The sequence below is a fragment of the Lynx rufus genome, unplaced genomic scaffold (genome assembly GCF_022079265.1).
Source record: "Lynx rufus isolate CCGP_SWC_20201006 ecotype Redwood Valley unplaced genomic scaffold, mLynRuf1.p SCAF_17, whole genome shotgun sequence".
Lineage (NCBI taxonomy): Eukaryota > Metazoa > Chordata > Mammalia > Carnivora > Felidae > Lynx > Lynx rufus.
In genome coordinates, this window is record NW_025814831.1 from 31,454,792 (window position 1) to 31,470,379 (window position 15,588).

Consider the following 15,588-nt stretch of genomic DNA (forward strand, 5'->3'; position numbering starts at 1 on the left):
AGGAGGATGCCAGGGGAAGAACACAGCAGGACAGAGGAATAGGGAGCAGCCGAGCCCGAGGCAGAGGTGTCAAGGTGGCCCAGAGGGGAAGGAAGCCAGTGTGGCTGGAAAGACCAAGGGAACGGATGCTCTCCTAAATTAGCAAAGGACACTGACTGGTTTTTTCTCACGAGATGGGAAGCCACTAAAGGATTCTGAACTGAGGAATGACAGATCCGGTTTGCACTTCGGAAGGATCCCTCCTGGGCTGAAAGGATGCAGGGATTAAGGGCAGAGGCAGGAAGAAAGGTTCTCAGTGAAAAATGGTGGTGGCCTGGCCCAGGCCGAGGTGATGGGATGGAAGAAGGGGTTGACATCTGGGCATATCTTGAAAACAAAGTCAACCAGTTTTGCTGACAGCCAGGGTGGGGGCAGGAGGCAGGGAGGGGAGTCCAGTGTGACTTTAAGGTTTCCGGCCTGAACCCCCTCAATAATAGAGTTGTCAGCTAAACATTAATTTGAACATAAAAGCAAGCGGTGATGGTGTTTTGAAGTACAAGTAACAGTTGACTTGGATGTCCCAATCACAGGCTAAGTCAGTGGACCGAAGGGCTCGCCAGACGGGCTAGCAGAAAAGGGAAGGACTAGCGGCTGCAAGTCTAGGGAAGGAGGGGGAGGTGCAGGTTGAACACTTTGGGCCCAGGGAGTGAGAGATGAAAGGACAGGGCCACCGATCATGGCAGAGGGATCACATGAACTCAGGATAGCAGTTAACGCTGCAGGGATAGAGGGAATGTGGCGAGGCAAGCTGGAAGGGATGGTCATGGAGACCAATGACCGAAGTGACCAGATGGGAGAAAGAAATCCCTCACTTAGAAAACTTTGACCTCTGGCGTGAAGGACGGTAGGACAGTGGCGAGAAGAGGCATTTAAATGGATGAAAAACAGAAAAGGAAGAACATGGTGGGGGCTGAAACGGGGGTGGCCTTGGGAGGGAAACAGGTAAGAACAGGAAGGCAAAAACACCTGAAGTAAGGTAACAGGCTCACAGAGATCCAAGAAGCCAGAGAGGGGCAACCACCTCGTCCAACTTCAAGAACAGCATGTTCCCCGTGCTTTTCTACGTTCAACAAAAGCATTCACCCTGCTTAGCGATTAGGTCTGGTGTGGAGAGAAAGTACACTAGGGCAAGAGAGCGCTTCAATCCTCTCTGGCCACCGCGTACCACACATGAGAAATGGAAGTTGTGCCTTTAAAAATCCTAGTTTTAATTTCCCCCGAGTTCAAGCTGGGGAACAATTACTAAGTGAAGCCAACCCCTGACACATGCCTTGTATTCAATGGGGGAAATGAGGTTAACTGTCCTATTTAAACTAGTTTCAAACCCATTATTTTCTAGATACCTCAGGGGAGTATTAGGCATTAATGCCTCACAACAGTCCTAAAGTGAATTTGGTGCAGGGAGGCAATAATAAATTCATAACTAGCACAACTATATATATATTTACAAAGAAAGCAAACCACTGTCCCAAACTTGTTCATGAGTTTAAAACAACAACAACAAAAAAAACCCTGCTCTGTTAGCTATTTTATTTTTCCTTTTCTTTTCTGACCTGAATTTCATTTTAAAATAAAAACTCACATATTATGTGTGCCTAGATTCCTAAGGAGCTCCAAGAGCCTGTCTCAACGTGCAGTTAGATAGCCCTGGGTTTGACTGGTCTGCATTCTGTCTCCAAAAGGCCTAGGTAACAGGCCCAAGAGACGGCAAAATGGAAGAAGAAAAGAGCCTTTCCCTCTTCTTGGGTCAAGAACTGGCCTAAGCAACACTTTGTAAGAGTGAGTTTACTCTTTGGGTGACCCTCTCTCATCTGTAAGGCCCCTGGCTCAAGCTGGCTCAGGGCTTTCCGGCCCCCTGAGCCGGATATGCAATATCCACTTTGGAATTCTGAGGGCTCCAATTTCCTAGGGCCACACTTAACTGAGGTATCTTTCTCTGCATCAAAACTCCCATTCATTTATTGCATCTATCCAGAGCTCCATGGAAAGGAAGGATCCAAATCTAACCGTTATGTCCACCCCCATCACCACCAGAACGAATGAAAGGGGCCTTTGTTTATTCAAAGGCATTTGTAACTATCTGCTATTAAATTTAATTGCTTTGCTACTGCGACCACTCCATTTTTTCCTCACTCCAATCAAGTCTCAATCTTTCTGGTTTGCAACTTACCTCACTGGTTCTAAAAATTATTCGGTAGTTGTAGGGAGATCCATTTTCCTTCGTCTCTTCTGGCTTTTCCCTCCGAATGCTCACAGCCACTGGTCCAAGATTCTCATCGGCCCCAAAATAGTTCCAGTGTTCTTAGGTAAAATAAGACAAAACAAAATTAGAACATTTACATAACACTTTAAAAATGTTATATTCTGTTTGATAGTAAGATCACTCAATAAAATGTCAATGCATTTAACAAATATTCTTCAATGAGTTACAGAAACAGAGACTTAGATACATAAGTTTGGTCTCAGTGAAAATAACACTGAATAGAGGTGGCCTATCGAGTTGTTTTTTCACTACCTCTGCAACTTACTATTTAACTATAGTTTTTAAAAGAGATTCGCGTTCTGTCCCTATATTCTACTGTTTAAAAAATTTTTATTATTATATTTATTTATTTTGAGAGAGAGAGACAGAGTATGAGGCGGGGGGGGGGGGCGGGGGGAGTAAGAGAGGGAGACACAGAATCTGAAGCAAGGATCCAGGATCCGAGCTGTCAGCACAGAGCCTGACGCGGGGCTCGAACCCCTTGAGTGTGAGATCATGACCTGAGTGGAAGTTGGACGCTCAACCGACTGAGCCACCCAGGCGCCCCATACTCTACCATTTAAATGGGCTGCATTATGTGGGCTTCCTCACCTAAGGGAAGGTTTGTGCCAATGCTCCTTAGTTTTGTTAAAACAATAGCAACAACAAAACCCTAAATCTGTTGAGAACAGAGTTTGAGGATTGAGGAATTTCCCCCAGATTAACAAAGACTTCCCAGAACTGAAGAGAGGAGAAAGGTCTCTGAGTCACGGAGTCGCACTCTGCTCCCAGCAAGAGTAGGGTCTACAAGGACAGAACTTCTAAGTACGCCCAGGAGGTAGAAGTCTAGCATGGGGCTCTTGCACCTTACCAGTGGTTCCCATGCAGTGGGCACTAAAGGCGACCTACAGAGCCATGAACCTGGAGGGCACGTGAGGGCTGGGATAACAGGTCCCTCCGAGAGAGGCAGTGTGGCCAGGTGACTGACATGATGATTCAGGGCCCTTCCCCAAATGGGCTGCACTGCTCAAGACTCCAAAGGACTGGTGTTGAATGTACCTTCCTCTTGACCAGATGGAAAATCAGGATCAAAATTAAATTACAGAAAAAAACTTCTTTAAATGATATTCACTGTACACTAAGTATATACTTCTTTAAAAAAAATAAAACTTGTCAATACGTGAGATGGTTCACAGATGGGGAAGTCCACAAAACACAGAAATATATGAAAAACTAAAGTGGATAACTTATTCTTCACAGCACTTTACATGGTCCTATTTCATTTACATGTGACACAGGCATTAAATGACTCAGACATGACACGGTCAATTTTCCTCATACAAAATGCATGCATTTGAAAATATGTGTCATTCCCATGCAAAATATAAAAGTATTTGAAAAGCCATGAGAATAAGAAGAAATAATAGCATAATATATCTAATCATATAGTTTTAAAATTTGGGTAATGTATATGAAGGTACTCTGCAAGTACTGAAGAGTGGTCGTAAAAGATACAATCATATAGTGAGTGAGGGCTCTCCAAGAACGTCATCATACTCCCTGGAAATTCAAAATAAGAAAATACAATGGGAATACGGGCAATGAACCGCTCACACACGGATAACCAAAACGCAACCCAATGGAGGTCACAAAATTCACTACAAACATTTCTGTATACCCTCAAAGCTCTGCACGTGTGAATCACACTCAGGGGCTGTTTACTCCTACGTCGCATACAATTTTAATAAGCTTGGTTGTCTGGTCTTCAAGCTCACTGCTTTGTCTCAGAGGTGTGATCATTCCAGAGGTTGACAAAGTCCAGAGTGTAGGGCTGTTACAGACTTGCATACGGACGGCAATGTGATACAACAACTGACAACAAAGAAGAAAACGGAAAGGCAGGAGACAGAAACCGCATGAAAGAGCAGACAAGAACTTAAAGGAAAACAAGACAGCAGTCTGGGGCCGTCTACTGAAGGAGCAAAGAGCTCAACACACTGAAAAAGCTTCAGAGGGGGCGCCTGAGTGGCTCAGTTGGTTAAGCGTCCAACTCTTGGTTTCAGCTCATGGTTCATGAGTTCAAGCCCCGCATCAGGCTCTGCGCTGGGATTCTCTCTCTCCCTCTCTCTTCTCTGCCCCTCCCTTGCTCACTCTCTCTCTCTCTCAAAATAAATAGACATTTAAAAAATATAAAAAAGAAACTAAACCCTGCATAAAACTCAATGTTTAAAAAGCAGAAAAGAAATTAAAGGTCATGTAAAGTTTTGTGTGTCATCATTAAATTCTGATATTTTTCTGCAATTTTTCACAGCTGTTAAATAAGTACATTTATGAGTTGGGAAATGTTCCGGAGATAAGTATAAGTCATTTCTAATATTTCATTCAGACTCTATCTTCAAACAAACCCATCTCTGGTTTGATAACTCTAGGCAGACTTTGTAAACTTTTGTGTGTGTCGATGCAGAAACCTTTTTGCCTTTTTCCTTGAAAAAGAGCTCCAAGCAAGCGTTTCCATTTGTTCCTCTATTTCAGTTTCATGGGATAGATGGGAATTCTGGTCTAGTTCCCTGAGTTAAGTTCACTGCTATCATGGTCAGATTCTGCTTGTCCAAAATGTGTTTCCACTTGAGTAAGACTTACTCTCAGAATAAGAGCCTTGTTTTTTGTGCACACTGTCTGTTTCCTCTGCTCCCAGGGATTACAGAGATATAGAAAAACATCCTTTCTACACGAACATACCTTTATTCAGTTCAAAATCCAAATGTACTGTGTACTCTCTGGCAGTGGACTTTGGTTGAGTATGTCACCTTAAATTGAATTTCTGAGTCCTTAAACTTTGATCTTAAGACAAATGACTCTGATTTTTTTTCTTTAAACCAAAATACCAAGGGCGCCTGGGTGGCTCAGTTGGTTGAGCATCCGACTCCAGCTCAGGTCATGATCTCACGGCCTGTGAGTTCAAGCCCCGCATCTGGCTCTGTGCTGATGGCTCAGAGCCTGGAGCCTGCTTCCGATTCTGTGTCTCCCTCTCTCTCTCCCCCTTCCCTGCTCATGCTCTGTCTCTCTTTGTCTCAAAAATAAATAAAAAACACTAATAAACCAAAATACCAGCCTTTTTAGAGGCATCCTATCTGGTCCTTCTGGCCAGTCTTGGCTCTGCCTATCCTTCAAGCTCAGTACCTTCGTCTTAGCACCTCAGGCTTTGGGTAGCACCTTCGGTACCTGCCCCTGGCTGTGCCATTAGTTTCTCCTAGCAGCCCTCTACCTACACCCTTAGCTGGCAGACTTACTCATCAGTTCCACAGGGCTCTTCCAGCCAGATCCACAAATCAGCTTTGTGTTTTGTGAGGATGGAAGAACTCAGGACGATGAAGTCTGAGGGAGGAGAGGGGAAGGGGAGAGGAACTGGACAATCAAGTAGGGTAGATAAACCTACTGACAGATGAGTTGACATACAGGCATTATACCACCCAAGGCAGTGACATTTTGGTGCCAGCGTACTGGAGTGCCAAACCCAATACCGCACACATTCTGTTACAATATCATGTCGTGCACTGAGGCGCTCTGCCAAGCATTCTACCTAATATTCGTGTCCACCATGAAAATACAGATATTTCCTTCTTTTCTACAGATGTGGCAGCTAGGATTTGGAGAGAATAAGTCACTGTCCAGCCACAACTAGCAAACAGCAAGCAGTGCCAGAATTCAAATATATGATCTTATACTGATTCCAAAGCTCATTTTTTTAGCCATTTGATATTAACATTATCTTCCCCAAAGTTCCTGATACTATATTATGAATTTTAAAAAGTCCAATACAGGGGCGCCTGGGTGGCGCAGTCGGTTAAGCGTCCGACTTCAGCCAGGTCACGATCTCGCGGTCCGTGAGTTCGAGCCCGTGTCGGGCTCTGGGCTGATGGCTCAGAGCCTGGAGCCTGTTTCCGATTCTGTGTCTCCCTCTCTCTCTGCCCCTCCCCCGTTCATGCTCTGTCTCTCTCTGTCCCAAAAATAAATAAAAACATTGAAAAAAAAAATTAAAAAAAAAAAAAAAGTCCAATACAATTTGATGCCTTAAGGGATGAACTAGCCAGATCATACATAAAGAAAGTTTTATTGAGCTCAAATTGCTTAAGTGGCCAGAGGAGCAATTTCTGCATTGTGTGCAAAAAAAAAACCCCCCCAAAAAACTAAAAACACCTGGGTTTTGGATTGGTTTCATATTCCCAGAACAGAAAAGATTTAGATTACTTAAAAGCATCTTAATCAGCAATCTCTGAAAATATATAAAATCAGATTTTTAAAAAATAAACAGGGTTTATATAAAAACAAAAGCTTTATTCCTTGATGTGCCATAAGCAAGGCTTCACTGTGTTTAAAGGGAGAGATATTAACATTTTACTCATAGATGGTTGACTTCCCCCGCCTTCATTTTCCATATTTAACACCTAAACGAATATTTAGTCTGAAGTTCTTAGTTCTGGTTCCTGAGTTTTAACAAGGATGATACAGAAAGTGCCAATCAGTAGTTCTGCTATCACTAGACTATTCCGCATAAATAACTGTATTTCTGGTTGCTACATTCACAATAATAAATAAAAAAATCACAATCTTAGAAAGGGGAAATAGGAAACAATTCAAAGCTCCAGTAATTAGATCAAGTATAGTCACATCACCTGGTCATGAGCTGCGTGTAAAACAAGTGTATACGGGGCGGGGGGGGGGGGGAGCCCCCCGGTATTTTAACTGTAAAGGAGGAAAGGAAAATACAATCAGAAGAGTTACAGGGTTTCAACCAGCACTTTCTGGACTGTTCCTGTGGTTTTCATACTTGCAGACTTTGTATTACAATTTCAGTTGTGCATTTCCCTAGGGAGATCAGCATAATCTGCACTGTGTAGAAATATGAACAAAAATACATTTTTGTTTTCTAGAAATAATTTGTAAACTTAAAATATTTCCTTAAAGTTGTCAACTTAGAAATTTAAATAGGGAAATTAGATGTGATAAACGCGAATCGAAGACATGGGAAGCAAACGAAACTTCGCTGCTATCTCCCACCTAACAAACTAGCAACAACATCTCTGAAGTGAAAACTGGTGCTTGGCCGAGCTGAGCTGTCACGTTCATACTCTGCTGGTGGCCCTGTGAATTGATTCCAGCCATTTTAGAAAGCATCTTAGCAATATACGCTGAAGTCACAAAAATGTTCATATTCTAACCTTAGTCACCCTAATTGTCTATGCAGAAGGAAAAGCGAAAACCCTCCCATTTTCTCTAGAAAAGGCACCTTAAGTCCCTGCAGCAGGAGGCACTCAAGATAGTTGTGCTGAGCTGACAGACCTGGGCCTCCCTACATGTCAGCAGGTCAGAGAATGGAACCAGTGACAACTGAAACTATTTCTCCATGTTCAGTATTTTAAGCCACTGTTTGCTGAAACAGTCTACTGGGTGGGCTGCAACTGTGCCACTGTTAGTGCAGTCGACCTGAACTCTGACCCTTGACACTTCTAGTGGAGAATCTGGGTGCAACTAGGAAGCCTGCTCACTGGACCACATGCTTCTGCAGAGCGGCTCATCTCTGCCTCTTGGGTTTAAGTTGTTCAGATGTTTTGTTTTCGTGCAACTTATCCATCTTAATAAGATTAATAACGAGGTTAGAAAAGACAGATCTAAAGTTAGGAGAATTTTAAAAAAAGAAGAAAAACAACAGCAGCATATTCTGCTTTTAGAATGAGAGACATAGGCTTGGCAAAGTAGCGGTAACAAGAGGCCAACTTTTTGAAGAATGGCTCTTTCCGAGAAGCGCACCACTCAGAGATTCTCAGTCTCTGGTCCCCAAAGGGCTCATCCTAATTATAAAGGGCGGAGGTTCCATGAGAACTAAACAGCCCAGGACTTTGCATCATAATCAAAAGCAGGTCATAGTAATGGATGTGGACATTTACACAGGACTGGCCACATGCCAGAATTCTGTCCTAAAGCACTCCACTAAGCTTATAATTATTGTTGCATAAGAGTAATTGTGCACATTTACAAAGTACACAGTGCTCTGAAGTTCCAATTCTTTTTTTCACAGGTAGCTCTTAAAAAGTAGGGTGGTCTACTTGACAAACTTGCCAAAATTAAGCACAAATGTGCTCAAAAGAGCATGTGACACTAAGCAGCCCATACTAGCCCCCTAACTTGCCAATAAAAGGTAGACTTTAATACAAAGTTATGTTGACATTAATAAACTGCAGCAAAATGATTAAAGGGGAAAAAAGCTCAAAGAAAACTCTATTTGAAACAAGAGGAAAATGAAGAGTAACAATCAAAATGGGGGGGGGGTTATTGGTCACTATCTCTGAAAAACAGCCAGTAATTATATTTTTGAAAATTCAATCTCATTAGTGATGAAATTAAAATGTTTTGGGCTTGTAATAAATATTAAAAAATATATGCTATAAATATTCCAAGTAGGCAAGAAAATGTTCAACTATACAAGCTTAAACATACTAGTCAGACCTTTCTGATCTAAGCTTTCTTTTAAAAATTTTTAACGTTTTATTTATTTTTGAGACAGAGAGAGACAGAGCATGAACGGGGGAGGGGCAGAGAGAGAGGGAGACACAGAATCGGAAGCAGGCTCCAGGCTCTGAGCCATCAGCCCAGAGCCTGACATGGGGCTCGAACTCACAGACCGCGAGATCGTGACCTGAGCTGAAGTCGGACGCTCAACCGACTGAGCCACCCAGGCGCCCCTCTTTTAAAATTTTTTAAAATGTTCTATTTATTTTTGAGAGAGAGAGAGAGAGAGAGAGAGAGAGAGAGGCAGAGTATGAGTGGGGGAGAGGCAGAGAGAGAGAGGGAGACACAGAATCCGAAGCAGGCTCCAGGCTCTGAGCTGTCAGCACAGAGTCCGACGCAGGGCTTGAACTCATGAACTGTGAGATCATGTCTGAGCTGAAGTCGTACGCTTAACCGACTGAGCCACCCAGGTGCCCCTCTGAGCTCAGCTTTCTTAAGAGCAATTCGGCAATAAAAACCAAGGTCCCCACAAAGGCCACAGCATTTGATTTATAGATGTCTACCTTATGGAAATAACTGGGTATGTGGGGGAAGTTACATAACAAGATCATTTACATTTGGCCAGAGGTTTCTAATCTTATCTATAGATAGAAATCAGGGGGCCCATGAACTTAAATGAAAAAAAAAATTTTTATTTCACCAGCTGTTAAATGAAATGTAGCATTTCTGTCCATTATAAATGCAGGCAACATACTACAGTAATATTAGCTGTACATGTGACTTTGACATCAAAAAAAACCCTGATATTTTCATATCACATTATAGTTGTTGCAGGCATATCAAAATATCAGTTATGCTCATCACTACTTTGAAAATTATCAGACCCAATACTAGATCTTCTTAATAATGCATAAGAAACACATTTATTGCTATGTTACAAAATTTTAAACACTATTGTATTTTACCATTTTTAACATTTAAATTTTAAATAAACATTTTGTATTTAAACTTTGTATTTTTATCTTATGTATTTAAAAACATTCTTTAAAAAATTTTTTTAATGTTTATTTATATTTGAGAGAGAAAAATAGAGAGAGAGAGAGAGAGAGAGAGAGAGAGAGAGAGAGAGAGAGTGTGAGTGGGGGAGGGGCAGAGAGCGAGGGAGAAACAGAATCCCAAGCAGGCTCCAGGCTCTGAGCTGTCAGCACAAGGCCGGACACAGGACTCAAACTCACGAGCCATGAGATCATGACCTGAACCAAAGTCACACATTTAACCCGCTGAGCTGCCCCTAAAAACATTATTCTAATTTGAGTAAAACAAACATTATTCCAAGAATCCATAGGTTTTGCCAAACTGCCAAATAGGTCAATGGTGGGGGGTGGGGGTGGGCGGGAGAGACACTTAGGAACATCTGATGTCAACAATATGTATAATGAAAAACTAGGGGCACCTGGGCTGCTCGGTTAAGTGACTCTTGATTTGGGCTCAGGTCATGATCTCATGGTTTGTGAGCTGGAGCCCCATGTGGGGCTTTGTGCTGGGTGTGGAGGCTGCTTTAGATTCTCTCTTTCTCTTTCTCCTTCTGACCTTCTCCCTCACTCATGCCCTCTCTCTCTCTCAATAAAAAAAAAAAAAAAAAATTAAAAAACTGGAAAACTGAAATTTGCAATAGGTGGAAAACTTTAAATAAATGATGGCACAGCCAAATACAGAACGATGAAGAAATATATAAACTGTATTTAATGATTCTACCTTACTGAAAACATGAATAGGAATGTATTAAAAAGATGAGACAAAATCACTAGCAATCCTGTAAGATTAATTTTCTAATTTTCTATAGTTACTAATTTTATGACGAATATATATATAACTTTTATGATGGGAAGATTTTTTTAAAGTATAAAAATATGTATTTGGTTTGCAAATGGCCAATGGGTGTTAAAAAAAACTTTAAAGTTAAAGGGTGCATACTAGTGTAATTCTTTACTTTTCATGTTAACACTAATTCAAATGCCAACTCAGAAAAAAATATAGCATTCAAATGAGAGAAATTAACAATGAAACACCTGTGTATAACTACACTTTTTTATATTTAAAACATCCTTTGTCCCTCCTTACCAGGGATATTGTTGCAAGGCATCTTCCTACATAAAAATGCTTTTGAAGGATCTGGAATAACGTCCCTCAGAGACAGCAACAAATGCAGTCAAGGGAGAAGTCACCACTGCTCAGCAGGTCAGAGACAACGCAGTGTGTCTCAAAAAAACGGCACAGCCCACACACATGCTGTCTACCAGGTAACAGATGTGGCTTCTGCTGATGCTTCTCTACCATCAAATGCTTCTAAGTTGACTCCAATGCACTTAGAGATCTCTCTCTGCCCTAAAGTTCAGATGAATGGCCACTATGTACAGAGGAGCGGCTCCATCAGAAAGCTGAAGAAAGGAACTGATAAAACAGAGCAAGTATTTCTGGAGCACCTGATTTTGGAGCTCACGATGAAGGGCTCACTGGGTGTCTACAGTTATAATGAGGTACGCATTGGAAAACAGGCGACAGAGGCTTTTATTTTGTGTTACCAAGTTGTCCTGAAATAACAGAGCTAAAGATCCCTTCCTTCCTTGAGACAGCAGAGTATAGAAGTTCTTTGGAATATGGAAATCTGTAAGCATGGTGGTGGTTTTGCTGCACTTCGACACAGCAAGTTGGGTAAGCATTAGATTTCATGCGGATGGTTCCTATGGTAGCTTCCAGTAACTGACTTCACCTGAGGTTTTTGGTTTTTTACTTTCATCTTCGTTACTTTATACTTAGAGAAGTTGCAAAAACAGTACAGGGAGTTTCCATATATCCATGACCCAGCCTCCTCCAATTCTACATACGGTACAATTATCATTACCAGAACCAGGAAATTAACATTGGTACAATCCCATTAACTAAAGATTTTATTCAAATTTCACCAGTTTTTCCACTATGCCCTTTTTTTGTTCTGTCCCGAAATCCCATTCAGGATCCCATATTGTACTTAGTTATTTCTCCACAGTCCCCTGTAGTCTGTCACAGTTCCTCAGTGTTTACCAGTCTTTCATGACCTTGACACCTTTGAAAAGTACTTACCAATCAACTGGGTTTGTCTGGTGGTATCACGTGATTGGACTGAAGTTATGTACTTTGGGCAAGAGAACCACAGAAGTGATGTAACCTCAGCGCACCACCACTTCATGGGGTTCATGATAATGGACTTGGATTCACTCCATTAAGATGGCACCTGCCAGACAGTACATTACAAGTATCTTTGGGATACACTTTGAGATTATGCCAATCCTTCTCCCCAACTGTCACCCACTGATTTTGGCATCTATCAGTTGTGTCTACTACAGTTTACATTAGTAAAGTTCAGTCTCCATACCGGTGTGTAGGGCCTGTGGGGATCACCTGGTGGTCCTGGTTAATTTCCACTAAACCACCATGACCACACACAGACTTGTTTGTGGTCTCATTTCCTGAAAAGAGCGGAAAAGGAACTGCAACATATTAACCGGCATCTGCAGAACACAAGGTCATGCGCACAGAGGGCCCTCACAGCCTCTCCCTGAAGCTATAAATACAGGATACACTCGACTCAATAAATCTTAGACTTCACATCCGCACCAAACATCGTTCTTACTGTGGAACGTTTACTGAGCTTCCCTAATCTGGGGACTTTGCCTTCAAGGAGTGCTTAGGCTGGTTAGGAACCAGAGCATCGTAGAAACAAGGGCACAGGGTGACTTGGGGCAGTGGTGGGGAGCAGAGGGCAACTCAAGCATCACAAACCCATGACAGGCAGGAGCCTGCCAGGAGGTTGAGAGAGGAAGAGAACACGACACGCACTGCGCCAGGGTGGAGGAGGAAAGGCAGCTCCATGCAGAAACTGAGCACTATACAGTTGGCCCAGCTCTGGCACCCACGGTTCCTATCCTGCACCATGGTCACCGCCCTCTCACGCTACAGGGACATTTGCACGTTAGGAGGTCTCACTGCCGTTCCAGTGCCAGCCCTCAGTCCTCCCTGTCCACGTCCAGGGAAGCCCGCTGGGGAAAGGGACGCACAGCACTGTGGGGAGGCCTGCCATCCACACCGGTCCTCCCAGGACTCTGACCACCAGATGACTAAGCAAAACCAGGAAGAGCACAACAGAGAAAAATGAGAAACACAGAACAAACATTTCTCAGGAGAAGAAATTTCTAATGGACGGCAATGGAGAGCGGTGAGGTATATAAAAGTAAGGATGAGCAATTATGAAAAATAACTGCAAAAAAACAAAATTAGTGGGATCCTGGGGATTAAAAATACAACTGGCTGAAATAAAATGGCAGGCCTAGATGACAGAATGCAGACAGGTGTATACCAATCCCCTCTCTGGGAGATAAAATTGATAAATATAGAACAAAATGAAAAAGAAACTGAAATTACAAAAGAAAGACATGGTGGATAAATTCGGAGTTTCCACCATCCATCTAAATGGACTCCAGGCAAGTGGAACAAAGAAATTGTAGATTTTCAAAAAATATTTGTTGAAATTGGGGGGAAAAAAATAATGCTTGATAGTTTCTTGTTTGTCTCAAGGTCACCAAGGGCAGACTGTAAACACCATGAAGACAGGTACATGTGCTTTTGTTCTCTGCCGGGCACTGTAGCTGGCACACACTAGAGGCATAATCAATACCATTATTGAATCAAAGAATAAAGATACAAATGTGTGCTTGTTTTTCAAGTAGGCTCTACTCCCAACCCCTAGATCAAGGGTTACACACTATACCAACTGAGCCAGCCAGGTGCCCCATGTGTACCTGTTGATTTTTACAACTACTTTAAAAATATGAAGAACATTCCTATTAATACTAACCGGGATAATGAATTTGTGTGTGTGTAAGAAAAAACATAGAAGATTACAAGCCAAATTACTGGAACTAGGAGAGGGATTACTTTCTCCACTTCTATATTACTGATTTTTACCATAAGCATGCGTATCCTTTATGTGACTTATTCATTGTCGGTCTCCTTCACCAGAATGTAAGTTCCATGAAGGTGGTCTGTTTTGCTTACCACTCCAGTGCCCAAAGCCTTGCCAAGCATCATGTAGGCACTCGTGTATATAGCAGCCACAGATGAGCGGCACTTTCCCTTCCGGAAAGGGCTTGCAACCAAATGAGCCGCAAGAAATACAATTATAGCTGAAAGGCTCTGGCTGTAGCATCTTTGAATCTTCAGTTTTCCAGCCCAGCCACTCTCTTTCTGGGCAGCCCCCATCCACAAACTGGGCATCCTGGGGGTAAGAGGACCTGGCCAGTATTGCCCAACACAGGACCTCCTCTAAAGCTTATTCTTCACTCCACTGCATTGACCATGACTTCGCTAGATCTGCATTGTGGTCTGAGGCTCCCCTTGTTCAATTCTGCTCTTTTTTTCCTGTCAGGGGGTCACATCTGCATCTTGGAGGACTCGACTTACCCAGTATATTCGTTACAGGATTAGATTTACAATACGATGTAAATTTACGCTGTTGCCAGGTTAGATTGTATCTGGCAAAAGCAAGAGGTTGGATTCTGAGTAGGGCAGACTAGACAGAGATGGAGAGACTGAGACACCTCTGCTAGAACCTGGGCGAGAGGCAATGAGGGTGTACAGCTGTAGCACTGGGAACAGGACACAGAGAGCAGGAAGTTAGCAGAGTCCCAGGAGGACTCAGGGGGCCTTGCCAGCTGATCGGAGGGGGAGCTTAAGGGAGATGAGGCAAGAAAGAGACTGCAATGCTTCAAATCCAAGCGACAGACGATACCAGTGGCATTTCTAGCAAGAGGGAGGTGCTGAGGGAGGCTTGTTCAGGGAGGAAAAACTAAAGTCAACATTTGTATGCAGGGCTTTGCACTGCCAACTCGACAGTCATCCAGGTGGAAGCCGGGGACAGCGGGGGAGAAAGGAAGCCAGAACAGAGGAGAAAGCCGGGAAGACAGGGGTTGCATTTGGACAGAAATGTATGTATGCTAATTATCCTTTCCAAACAGAAATTTTTGAGGTCATTAATGATAAAGGAAATACATAAATTATGCTACTGAAACAGAAATAAAAGATGCAAGTGAAAACAAATGTGTTAGTAATAAAGGCTGTATATGTGAGAATCAAATTTGGTCTTGGGAGTTGAAGTTAAAACAGAGGACACAGCAAAGAAACAAAATAAGCAAACCAATAAAATATACGTATCCCCAGAAAGCAGGCATTTGGTAGCTACCAGAAAACAGGTCCTGGCATCAAATTCCTAAAACAAATTTCTCACATGGAACTTTCCAAAGGGGCCAAAGAATGACATAACGGGCAATGCTTCATCGCCAGTTTTACTGCAACAGCAAATTTTGTTTTTATATGACTGGCTCTTAAAAAGATGACCTTGAATAAGGTCAAGTGTTTGTGCAAATGTGGCCTTCTGATGGTTTATCTTGATTTAAAAATAAAACACAGGGAGGAGTATCTGGGGCACGTACCCTCTTAACCAACTTCCACACTCCTCGGAGCGGAGATGACTCAGGTACTAGGGAATCCTCAATGCCTTGTGGAGCAGAGTTCAGAATCTGTGAATCTGTGTTAAAACTCAGGAGATCACAGCCAAGAAAGGTGAGGAGGACTGTTTTCAAAGGAGCAAACATACAAACCTTCATACCTAATGGCCTCCTGGCTTCTGGAAGCCCTGAGCAGATAAAAAGATGGCAGCAAATGACTCTCCTGCGTTAGCTCAAGAAAAAATTCAGTGCCCCAAATCT

At 42.6% G+C, this 15,588-nt stretch overlaps 1 protein-coding gene across 7 annotated transcripts in view; it reads right to left on the reverse strand.

Moving 5' to 3' along the window:
• The window catches only part of SIPA1L1 (signal induced proliferation associated 1 like 1), a 367,173-nt gene that overhangs the window by 108,020 nt on the left and 243,565 nt on the right, over positions 1–15,588 (reverse strand). For all 7 annotated transcript variants that reach the window (XM_047079409.1, XM_047079413.1, XM_047079407.1 and 4 more), the window contains one exon: positions 2,210–2,340. In XM_047079409.1, coding sequence (XP_046935365.1) covers positions 2,210–2,340 — 131 coding nt within the window. The remainder of the gene's footprint in view (positions 1–2,209; positions 2,341–15,588) is intronic.